The sequence below is a fragment of the Chamaea fasciata genome, unplaced genomic scaffold (genome assembly GCF_029207755.1).
Source record: "Chamaea fasciata isolate MVZ Bird 193981 ecotype frontalis unplaced genomic scaffold, bChaFas1.0.hap1 SCAF_12, whole genome shotgun sequence".
Taxonomy (NCBI): domain Eukaryota; kingdom Metazoa; phylum Chordata; class Aves; order Passeriformes; family Sylviidae; genus Chamaea; species Chamaea fasciata.
Window position 1 is genome coordinate 9,908,917 of NW_027094097.1, and position 11,197 is coordinate 9,920,113.

The 11,197-nt window shown below is 60.3% G+C and overlaps 2 protein-coding genes across 2 annotated transcripts; one reads left to right on the forward strand and one right to left on the reverse strand.

Annotated features, from left to right (window-relative positions):
* Positions 1 to 1,909: 1,909 nt before the first annotated feature.
* Positions 1,910 to 5,006, reverse strand: LOC136295827 (fibulin-7-like). The gene is made up of 8 exons (XM_066194503.1): positions 4,938 to 5,006; positions 4,336 to 4,492; positions 4,002 to 4,172; positions 3,707 to 3,832; positions 3,445 to 3,567; positions 3,220 to 3,357; positions 2,994 to 3,132; positions 1,910 to 2,270 (listed from the first exon to the last, which is right to left on the reverse strand). The coding sequence occupies exons 1-8, from the start codon at positions 5,004 to 5,006 to the stop codon at positions 1,910 to 1,912; spliced, it is 1,284 nt and encodes a 427-aa protein (XP_066050600.1).
* A 1,845-nt stretch (positions 5,007 to 6,851) lies between these two features.
* On the forward strand, positions 6,852 to 10,828 carry LOC136295828 (C-type lectin domain family 18 member A-like). The gene is made up of 12 exons (XM_066194504.1): positions 6,852 to 6,951; positions 7,670 to 7,761; positions 8,274 to 8,498; positions 8,565 to 8,662; positions 9,146 to 9,267; positions 9,355 to 9,462; positions 9,632 to 9,724; positions 9,852 to 9,958; positions 10,099 to 10,228; positions 10,306 to 10,402; positions 10,481 to 10,572; positions 10,733 to 10,828. Exons 1-12 carry the CDS (start codon positions 6,852 to 6,854, stop codon positions 10,768 to 10,770), a joined length of 1,302 nt encoding a protein of 433 aa, XP_066050601.1. The 3' UTR covers positions 10,771 to 10,828.
* Positions 10,829 to 11,197: the final 369 nt, after the last annotated feature.

Here is an 11,197-nt window from a genome sequence, read left to right on the forward strand (position 1 = left end):
TGGAGTCCAACCACTAACCCGGCACTGCCGTGTTCACCACCAAACCATGTCCCCCGCTACCACATACACACACCTTACGAGTAATTCCAGGGATGATGATTTCACCACTGCCTGGGCAGCCTGTCTCAGTCTCTGGTCACCTTTTCCCCTCATATCTAATTTAAACTTCTACTGGCACAACTTGAGGGCATTTCCTCTTGTCCTATCACTTGTTACCTGAGAGGAGAACCCGATTCCCCCTGCTCCACCTTCCTGTCAGGGAGCTGTTGAGTGATTGTGTCCTCCCTGAGCCTCCTTTTCTCCAGGCTGAGCCCTTCCAGCTCCCTCATTAGCTCATCACTAGACTTGTGCTTCAGACCTTCCCCAGCACCACTGCCCTTCTCTGGACTCGCTACACCACCTCCATGTCCTTCTTGTAGTGAACTTTACAAACTTTTATTGTCATTAGCAGTCGGTGATGCGGGTGTTAGTGACTAGCCCAGTTGTACCTGGAGGTTTCAAGGGTAGAAGAAAACCTGAGCAAAACCCCGTTTGTGGTGTCCATTTTGGCTGGGACACCTCATGTGCAGGGATAAATATTTACCCCGTAATTCCCTACTTTTCATCCCAGGCCGTCGCCGCAGCCGGCACGGGCCAGCTGCGGATTTTGGTGACGCAGCCCCGCCGGCCCCTCCAGCCCAGCCCGCACCTCTGCTGCCCCTGGGGACCCTTCTCCGCCCCGTCCAGCGGAGCAGCCCCGCGGAGCCCGGCTCCGGTGGCCGTGCCGGCGGCGGGGAATAAGGAGCTCTTTATGGGCCGCCCGCGGTCTGTGCACAGCGGCTGCTTTGTGCGAGGAGCCCCGGCCGGACACTCACCTAAGAAGGGTTCTGTGTGCGGAGTGAAGGGCGTCCCGGAGGCGGCGTGTCCTTTGCTCGCTGTCCCCAAAGGCCCTCGTCACCTTTTCAACCCCCAGCTGCTCTCCCTGCACGGGGGTCTGGCCATGCTGGCAGTGACACGGGGTGCCCCAGGGAGTGTGGGGTGCTGCACCCCACTTGTTCCACAGCCCACCCTCGAGATGGGCGTACGGGGACAGCTCGAGTGCTTGGTCAGCTGGGGAGCTGCAGTTTTGACCAGCCATGTGCTCGGCTCCTGTCAGAGCTTTTGCGGAGGGAAATCTACTGGACACAAGGAAGCACAGCCCCTGTCATCATCCTCTGCTCACCAGTGGCAGAGATCCCTGCTGTGCTTTCCAGGCACTGCCAAGGCAGCTGAGGACAGTCTTGGCTGTGCAGGATGTTCAGGGCAGCGTGTTGGAAGTTATGCCTGCCCATGGCAGTGAAGCTGGCACAATATGGTCCCTTCCAACCCAAACCATTCTGTGATTCTCTGTTCAGCCTATCTCCCGTTTTTATGCTGGAGGACTCTTCAGCGTGGCCCCAGGAACAGTGGTGCTGGAAGGGACATGGACACTGCATGACCCTGGATGGTCTTGGTAGCTCTATTGGCACCCCAAGCTCTGCAAGGTAACCCTGCCATTAGCACAACCACCAGCTGTCCCCAGGAGTCTTGCCCAATGAGGACAAAACATAGAGCAAGGAGGACACCCTTCCTACAGCCACTATTTTTTTATTAGAAATTACAAGATACAAGAAGCTGAATCTGCATACCAGGTGCTGTTGGCTCTCTCTATCTTTCCCCTCCACGTGCCATGTGGGCAGAGAGAAAGAAGGCTGGCAGAGGCAGGCACTCCCAGGCTGGTCCTTCCATTGGCCATGGAGTTTTTCCTATAAACACAGTTTTTGCTGTGGTGGCTATCTGAAAGCATTATGGGAGAGGGATGTCTCCAACGGGGCAAATACTGGGACCACTGTGCTGAATCTGCTCCACTGGAGAGGCCCTGGCACAGCCCCACACTTGCCTCCAAAGGGAATCAAAACACATATGGGGACACAAAGGCTGTGACCTTGAAGATGTGCTTGCCCAGGAGGACTTTGTGGGAGAACTCGCTCATCTCCAGCTCCACCTCCAGGGTGGCTGGCCCCACCACGAGGCTGGTGAGCAGCAGCTCTCCCGTCTGCCGGTCCGAGCGCCTCACGGCGAAGACGCCCTGGCCCCGCCCGCCCGTGATGGCGAAGCGCAGGCTGTCACCCACGAAGCGGGTGGTGGACATCTTGAAGAGGACACGGGGCACGGTGCGGTTGGCCTGGAGTGGCAGGTAGTGGAAGGAGATAGAGCTGGCAGCCAGGTGGCAGGCTCGGCTGTCCATGGGGCAGGGGTTCTTCTCGCACTGGCTGCCAGGAGAGAAGGGTGCCGCCGCTCAGTGCCATGGTTTGGCTCCCAGGGAGCCACCCTCATCCTTGCACACAAGCCCAGCCCGTGCCTCAGGAAGCAGCTCCAGCCTTGCTGTTGGTCCTGCGGCAGAGCAACCCAAGACAGCCACATCCAAGTGTGCCCATCATCAGATCTCTGCCTCATCCCTGTTTCTGCCAGGAAAATGCCATGGCTTGCAGGGACACAGCTCTGGGTGACACTCTGAGGCTGGGACTGGGTGGGTGCAACAGTCCCAGCTGAAGGCCAGGGATGGAGCCAGCTGTGCCTCCTGGAGAGGAATTTATCAGGATCAGGGATGCTCCTCTATTTGGGTGGCACAAAGCAGTTCAGTCTCAAGAGTGGGATGGCTGGGACTGCTGGAAGGCAGTTGATGACACCTCATGGATGTGCAGCAGAGGAAAATCAGCATCATTCCCCCCAGGCTGGAGCTCTGAGAGGGGCCAAGATCCTGGACAAAGCCACCATGTATTGGGGTGCTCCCACCTGCACCCCCAGCATCCGAAGGCCACCAGGGAGCATGCCAAGCACACCTGAGCACCCCATGTGGCAATTTGCTACCAGCGCTGGCTTGCACTCTACCTGCTGCTCCTGGGTGACACAATACAGTCCCCAGCACACAATAGGACCCATCACCCCGGGACAGGGCATGACACAGCCCAAGCCACACACAGTATGGTACTCACAAGGCAGAGGTCTTGACATAGCTGGTGTTGTGGCGTGGTGGGGGGCACTTGGGGTGCACACAGCGGTAGCCCCCGAAGGTGTTGATGCAGAGGTCACCCTGGCTGCAGTTGTGCTGCTTCCCAGTGCACTCATTCACATCTGTGGTGGTGACAGGGTAAGTGGAACTGTCCCCACTGCACCCCTCTTCCTATGGGAGGGTCCCTGCCTTGCACCCTGGGTTCCTACCCTCACAGGCGTTCCGGTCAGCATGGAGTAGATATCCAGGGGGGCAGAGGCAGCGATAGGAGCCAGGGAGGTTGAGGCAGTCATGAAGGCAAATCTGCGTCTGGGGGCTTGACTGGTAGAGCTGGCATTCATCCACATCTAGGATGGACAAAGTGGGGAATGGCCAGAGGTCCCATTGCCACAAGTCCTGGTTCCCTCCCTCCATCACCTTCACCCTCCTTTTACCTTGGCACACGCCACCAGGCTGCAGCTGGAAGCCGATGTCACAGCTGCAGCGCCGGGAGCCCGAGCGGCCCTCGGCACAGCGGGGCTGGCGGCTGAAGGAGGTGTTGCTCAGTGTCACCCAGTCTGCAGGGGACAGCAGGTGTCATATGCTGGCGTAAGGGGAGATGATGGGGGCCAAGGGAAGGGGGAGACAGGTGCAGCATAGCCAGGTACTGTCCCTATGAGAATCCCCATCCTCCGCAGCCCAAACCCAGGCACCTACAGGAGTAGATGGGGCTCTGGCAGCTGGGGCCTGACCAGCCTGGGGGGCAGAGGCATGTGTAGCTCTGGTTGCCATCCACGCAGGTCCCACTGTTGGCACACGGGTTACTGGAGCAGTCATCAATACCTAGGGAGAAGGAGTTCATGAGCATCAGTTGGAGAAGTGCATCCTTGCCCAACCCCAGTGCCCATTGCTGCAGCCTCTGGGCAGAGCAAAGGAATCCCACAGCTCAGGGTGACAGAGGAGCCTGTCGGAAGGGCAGAGCCTAAGGCACCCCAGCCCTGCCCCACTTCACTTCTGCAGAAGGGCTGGGTGCCACTCCACGTGCGGTTGTGCCGGCAGGCACGTGTCTCCGAGCCCATCAGCCGGAAGCCGCCGTCGCAGACAAAGTGAACCTCATGGCCCACCCGCAGGCTCCGGCCCAGCATCCGTCCATTCAGGGGCACTGCCAGCTGCGGACAGATCTCTGTGGACAGACAGACATGGGTGGGGATGGATATCACCAGCCTGGAGCCAACTCCAGCCTGACGAGGAGCTGGGGGTCCCTTGTCCAGGCTGTACGTGTGGGTCCAGGGATCAGCGCTGGCCCCGTGGGGATGTCACCCATAGTGGGGACCAGCCAGGATTACCGTTGCGTTTGGCGGCCGGTCTCTGGAGGCGGCTCTGGAGGATGGAAAGCTGGTGCCGGAGCCCACGTGTGCCCTGCAGGTGGGCAGCCTCCTGTGCCACCAGCAGCTTCTGCATCTGCCGAACCACGCTGAGCGCCTGCTGCCAGTTCAGGCATTCCTGGGGGATCATGGGGGCACCCCAATCACCTGCTGAATTCCCCTGCCATCCTGCCACAGCCTGAAAGGACCCTTCCACGCAGACAGCATCTTTGGTGTTTGTTAGGATGTCCTGCCCTGGACAGAGCCCCTTCCCATCCTGGTTGGAGTCTGACCCTGGCTCCGTATCTGCTCCAGCCTCAACCCTCACCTCCCGGTCGTGCTCTGGCACTTGGATGCTGTGGAGAAGCTGCATGCCCTGAGTGCATTTAACATGATTTCACTGCTGCAGGGGAAAAGCCCCATGACCATCCCCCTGGCCCTGGCAGCTCCACAGGTGCTGTGGCTCTGCTGCACTCCCCTCTTTTGGCTGGTGTTGGGATGCTGGGGTGTGAGAGGCGGGTGCTGAGCAGCCCATAGAGGGAGGTCTGCTGTGGGGCTGGAGGGGAGGGAATGAGGGTCCTTACCTGGGAGCTGCCAAGGGGCAGCTGCAGGATGCCCAGGGCCAGCCAGGCTGGCAGTGGGATGAGGAGCATCACGCTGGGGCTGACTAGAGGGGCAAGACGCTGACAGTCCGTTTCTGCTCACAGCCGTACTCCTGCGCTCGCTGGGATTTATCCGCAGCCTGTGCCCATGTGTTTGTTGGTTTTTCCCCTGCCTGAGGCTGAGCTGTAGGAAAGTTTCCCCTTGGCACTGGCTCTAACCTCTCCCTTCCCTTCCGTTCCTTTCCCTCTCTGCACATCAGAAGCTTTGGGGCCTTTCATGTCCCGGGGCCAGCAGATATCGGGGCCAGGCGGTGGCTGTCACGGCACTTACGGTGGTACTGGCAGTGCTGGGCTCAACAAATGGCCAGTCCTGGCTCTGGGACTCCCCGGCACGCAGAGATGCAGGATGAGGCTAATCCCATGCACTAGCTAAGCCTGGGAAATTCTCCTAGGAGAAAAGATGACTTAGGGTCTGTGCAGGGGTTCTGCTCACCGGTGGGGCTGGGGCTACTGGGAAGGGTAGCCCAGGAATGCTGCAGACTCACTGGACTCAGCACAGGTTTGCTGAGGTGAGCTCAGCCCTGGCTGGAGTTCAGAGGGGAACCCTAGGGTGCTGCTGCAGCCTGAAGCTGAGTGCAGTTGGTGTTATGGTCTGCATTAACGTAAGGGTCAGGGTTAATGTTAGAGTCAGCATTAGGGCTAGGGATGAGGTTAGGATTAGGGTAAGGATTAGAGTTGGGGTTAGGGTTGTGGTTAGGATTAGGATTAGAGTAGAGGTTAACAGTGTTAGGTTTGGAGGTAGCATCAAGTTTAATGTTTTGTTTAGCAATAAAGTAATTGTTAGGGCTAAAGTTAGTTTTTTCATTAGGGTTGATGTTAGTGTTAAGATCAGTACCAAGGGTTCAGATACATATTAGCAGGAGGGTTTGCATGAGAAATGGGGTTGGCATTAGCATTAGTGCCAGGCTTCAGGCCAGGGTCAGGTTTAGACTCGGGCCGAGGGAACTGAGGCATTTAGAGCTGGGTTTACGCTGACACCCAGCTCAGCCCTGACAGCTGGTGTGTAGGATGCTCCCAGTCTCTCCTGCCTGTGGCATTTCAGAATTCCTGAGCAGGGATGTCTGATGCCACATCTCTGCCCTGTGCCAGGGGAGTACCTGGCATTGGTTCTGGGAGCCCTGTGCTGGAGCAAAGCTCTCGTGTCGCTATTGAGCTTCCTGAGCAGCCTGGGCTGTGGGACCTCTGCTTAACTCCAGGTGCCTGCTGAGACACGGCCCCCCTGGGCCCAGCATCTCTCCCGCAGCCGGCCCCCCGGCTCTCACATCCTCCCACCCTGTAACCACGCTGCCCAGCTCTCCGGAGCGGGTATTTGGCTTCATGCCTGCAGCGGTGTGTGTTACCTCCCCGGCATGTTTAATTCATGGGGCAGGAGGAAGGCTGGCAGAGGGGGCCCCCTTGCTGCCCCAGCCCCTTGGCTTCCAGTCTCCCAGTGTCCCAAAGTGGGTGCCGCTTGCGACCCCTGCTCCTGCTGCCCTCACACCCCGACCCCGGCTGGGCAGCGGGGCTGAGGCAGAGCACGGAGGGCTGACCCCGCTGCGGGACATCCCGGCGGGGCTGCAGCCCGGGGCCGCGGGAGTTGTCTGCCACATTCGCTCCAGCGAGCAACTGTTTTGACAGAGCTATTACTCACCCGTCAAGCTTTTGTTCCCGCTGCCCAGCGGTGCCTGTCTGGAGTCCTGAATAGGATCAAATCCTGCAACCAGACACACACACACACAAGCACGCAGGAGCGCGCGGCCGAGCTCGCCCCTAAGTCGGGGCTGCTGCGGGGCGGCTCGGCTCTCCCCAGTCCTCCCTCCGGAGTTTGGGGGTCTGCTCCTCCATCCCAGGACCTACATGAAGCTCTTGGTCCTGCTGGTTTGCAGCCTCCTGGTGTGGAGGGTGGGTGAGACGAGGTCGGATGCTCCAGGAAAGTTGTCCCCGCTGGCTCCGGGAGGTAACTGGTAAAGGGGCTGCCTCTCTGGCAGCAGGGCTGGGAAGCAGCTGCTTTGGGGGGTGAGTGCACTCTGAGCACCGTCGCCTTGGGCCAAACTAGATGTGTAGGGGACCGGGTGGGTGATGAGCACCCAGGGGTGGCAACGGGGTCTTGGTGGGTGATGGGGGCTGAGGATGGAATGAGGCTGGGAGAACGGGCATGGATTTGGTGATAGGATGGAGCTGGGGGGCTCTGGGGCTGGTGTTACAATAGAACCAGGGGGCTCTGGGGCTGGTAATGGGATGGAGATACTGATGGAATGGGGCTGGGGGTCCTGCAGCTGGTGCTGGGGGCTAATGATAGGTCTTGCCCAGTGGGGTCTGGATCCTGGCAGGAGAGAGGCAGGGGGGCAGAGAGGGCACATTCCTGGCAGTCTCAGCCCACCCATGCGAGACGGGGGCCCAGCGGGCTGCCCCCCCCCCCCCCCCCCGGCCCCTTGCCCCTTTTGTGCTCCCAGCCCAAAAGCTCTTTCTTCTCTCCCCTCAAGTCTCCATGGAGACCCGTGTGCCTTCCCGGTATCCCCGGCTGCAGTTGGACCCTTCAGGGGGAATTCCCACGGCCCCTTGAAGGGTCCGGCCACAGCCATGCAGGGATGGGTCTGGCCACAGGGATACGGGGAGGGCACTTGTACCCCTCAGCCCCCTTGGCCCCATCCCTATCCCCTGCTGTTCCCCCCCAGCTCTCAGCACGAAGGAGACCTTCCTGGTGCTCTCGCTTCACAATAAGTTGAGGAGTAAAGTGCAGCCCCCTGCTGCCAACATGCAGAAGCTGGTGAGCCCCTTTGCAGGTCCCATGTCCCCCACCTTCAATGTCACCTCCACTTTCCACCCCATGGCCAGGGATGTGGACAGCCCATGGGTGACACACAGCAGTTTGCTAACAGGCTAATGAAGCAGAAGAGCTGGCTGGTGTGGGGCCCCTGGGGAAGACCATGCCACCTGTACTGCCACACCCAGGGCACGCCAAAAGCAAGGCTGGTCCCTTGAGATTCCTTTTGGGGTCCCCCATGTTCCTCTGATGCTTCCTAATCATCCCACACCTGAACACACCAAAGGCAGGGCTGGTCGCAAGGGGTGTCTCCCATGTCCTGTGGTGGCCCTCAGTGTCCCTTCATCACCCCCCAGCTGGCCACACCAGGGGCAGGACTGGTCCCTAGGGGTCCCTTGCGGCATCATCCATTGTCGACCCTCTGATGTCCCCCAGTCACCTCCTGGACGGACCATCTTGTTGGTCCCCACGCCCCCTTGGGCTGTTCCCTGGGTGGCTCATGCTCATCCCTGCAGGAGTGGAGTGAGGAGCTGGGGCGGCAGGCAGGGGCACGGGCAGCCCGCTGCCTGGAGGGCCCGGCTCCACCACCAGCCCCACAGCTGGGCTGGAGCGAGGTCCTGCTGCCGGCGGGCGCCGGAGGCTTCGGGGCCGTGCTGGAGCTCTGGTTTGCTGAGGGACAACGCTATGACTACAGGACGGGGCGCTGCGCCGGCAATGCCACCTGCCGCCACTACACCCAGGTGGGCATGAGGGGCATGGGGGGGCTGCTGGGGTCCACAACCCCAGTGACAAATGTTCTCCCACAGCTGGTATGGGCCACAGCAGGGCAGCTGGGCTGCGGCCGGCACCACTGCCCCGGCCCCCATGGCCCCAGCGAGGCCTTCGCCTGCGCCTACTCACCAGGGTAAGGGGCCGCAGGGTGGGGCCGGGGCGTGGTGGGTGTGGCTGCGAGGGGTGGGCTTGGTGTGAATGGGTGGGGCTTAGAGATGTGGATGGGGTCTCAACCAGGGTGGGGCATGGGTTGAGCTATGGGATGTGCGGCAGCGGAGGGGGCGAAGAGCTTGTTCTGGTGGTGGGTGGGACTGTGCACTGAAGTGGGTGGGGCTGGGTGATGTGGGTGTGGCTCGGAAATGCAAATAGGGCCATGTTTGAGAAGCGGGAGGGTTTGGATGTTCTGGGCGGTGTTGTGTGTTAAAGTGGGCGGGGCTAAGTGCTATGGACGGGACCGAGTGCTGGAAGTGGGAAGCGGGTGGGGCTAGGCAACGAAGGCAGGGCGGTGATCTAGAAATGGGTGTGACTTTGCAATGTGGGTGTGGGCGTGCCCTAGAAAGGGGCGTGGCTTGGTCGGGTGGGTGGGGCATCTTCCTCCAGCTGCCTGTGGGGCCAGGGGCAACTGGGAGGTGGCCGGGACGCCTATCCTGCCCTACAAGCAGGGACCCTGGTGCTCCCTCTGCACCGCTGGCCTCTCTGGCTGCTTCAAGTCCTGGGACCACAGTGGCGGGCTCTGCGGTGAGTCCCCCCGTCACCATGGCCTCTGCATGACCCTGGTGAAGATGCCTCCACCCCTGATGCCCTCACTGTCACTGGTGTTTCCAGAGGTGCCCAGGAACCCCTGTCGCATGAGCTGCAGGAACAGTGGGCGCCTCGACATGAGCAGCTGCCAGTGCACCTGTCCCCCTGGCTACACGGGCAGGTACTGCCAAGGTGAGAGGGCACCGTGCAGCCTGCAGAGGCTTGTGCGTGGCTGCTGCAGGGCAGGTGTGTGTGCAGGGCAGGCACAGGCACAGCCGGTGCAGTGCGGGCGGCACAGCCAGCACAGAGGAGGCATGGGCTGCCAAGCCCCCTGACAGCTAATGCAGTGCTGTGCCCACAGTGAGGTGCAGCGGGCAGTGCCTCCACGGAAGGTTCAGGAAGGAGGAGTGCTCCTGCCTCTGCGACGCGGGCTACGGTGGAGCTGAGTGTGGCAGTGAGTCTGCGCCCACCTGCGTGCTGTGGGGTGGCACAGGCAGGGGACCCCAAAGTGGGGCAAAGTGTCCTCTGTGGGCCCATTTCTGCTGGCACAAGGACCCACCTGCTCCTACCTGTGTCTCCAGCAAAGATCCATTTCCCCTTCCATGCCTGTGATGTGCGGATAGACAGCGACTGCTTCATGGTGTCTCCTGAAGCCGACACCTACTATGGAGCCAAAATTAAATGCCAGGTGAACTCCTGGGGTGCTCTGAGCATTTCCATGCAGCTGAAAAGTTCCACCCATACTTGCAGCCCCCCCTGGGCATCCCTCCTCTGCCTGGAGCAGTGCTGGGTCACATAGGTGGGGCAGACTCACTCCCTTCCCTACAGGAAAAAGGAGCAATGCTGGCCCAGATAAGAAACCAGAAGGTTCAGGACATCCTGGCTTTCTACCTCAGCCGCTTGGAGATGGGTAACAGGGTGACAGACACCGATTTTGAGACTGGAAACTTCTGGATCGGTGAGAGACAGCAGTAGCCAGGGTACAGAGTGCCTGGGGTGCCGGCAGACATGCCAACCCACTTCCTGCTTCCCCAGGTCTCACCTACAAGACATCCAAGGCTTCCTTCCGCTGGGATGTGGGTGAGCCATCCTCGTTCACCAGCTTCGCTTTTGGGCAGCCAGACAACCAGGGGTAAGTGGATCTAGAGGACACTGAACTCTGCATGGTGTCACTTCTGGCTGGCTTCACCACCATCCTGGTGGGACACAGGTTTGGGAACTGTGTGGAGATGCAAGCGTCAGCCGCCTTCAACTGGAACGACCAGCGCTGCAAGACCCGAAACCGGTACATCTGCCAGTTCGGTGAGTGAGCGGCTGGGAGCCCTCCTGTGCTTTCCTGGGTGTGCTGGGCCCTGGAGGTGCCAATCCCTAGCTCTGCTGCGTCTGTCCCTTGTTGCCAGCCCTGCCCAGATGTCTGCGTCTCTCCTGGGGTGGGAGGCACTGATTATACATGCCATTGCAGCCCAGGAACACATCGCCCTGTGGCAGCGGGACCCCTGAGCTGGTAGCCCTTGGAACCGGCCAGCGCTGGCTGCTGTGCTGAACCTGTGGCTCAGGAGGACCCTGGTGCTGTGCCAAGCCTGGACCATGGCTCAGGAGGATCTCTGCACAGCTCAGTTGTGGAGGGACTGAGGGGCTGAGGGGACCCATGGCACTGGGACCTGGCAAGAAGGGGTGTGCTGTATGTCAGCATCCCTGAAACAGCATCTTCTACCCCTCACCTTCATCTGTCACTATCACTCTGCAACACCCTGGGCAGGTGATGTACCAACAGCCAGGTACAAAAGCATCCTCCTCCAAAATTGGCAGCTGGGCTGTGTCTGGACTGTGGTCTCAGTGTGACAAGGGACCAAGGGGGCTCTTTCAGGGTGGAGACCTTGGCACAGCTCAGAGTGAGGATTGAGCTCAACTCTGAGCCATAGTCCTG

Bases quoted from the DNA above. Each gene is read 5' to 3' on its own strand.
- LOC136295827 (XM_066194503.1), bottom strand. From the start codon at position 5,006: ATGCTCCTCATCCCACTGCCAGCCTGGCTGGCCCTGGGCATCCTGCAG. The intron at 4,173-4,335 runs GTAATCCTGGCT...GTCTGTCCACAG, and splicing joins ACCGGCCGCCAAACGCAACG to AGATCTGTCCGCAGCTGGCA. The intron at 3,133-3,219 runs GTAGGAACCCAG...TCACCACCACAG, and splicing joins TGACCGGAACGCCTGTGAGG to ATGTGAATGAGTGCACTGGG.
- LOC136295828 (XM_066194504.1), top strand. From the start codon at position 6,852: ATGAAGCTCTTGGTCCTGCTGGTTTGCAGCCTCCTGGTGTGGAGGGTG. The intron at 7,762-8,273 runs GTGAGCCCCTTT...TCATCCCTGCAG, and splicing joins CTGCCAACATGCAGAAGCTG to GAGTGGAGTGAGGAGCTGGG. The intron at 9,268-9,354 runs GTGAGTCCCCCC...TGGTGTTTCCAG, and splicing joins CCACAGTGGCGGGCTCTGCG to AGGTGCCCAGGAACCCCTGT.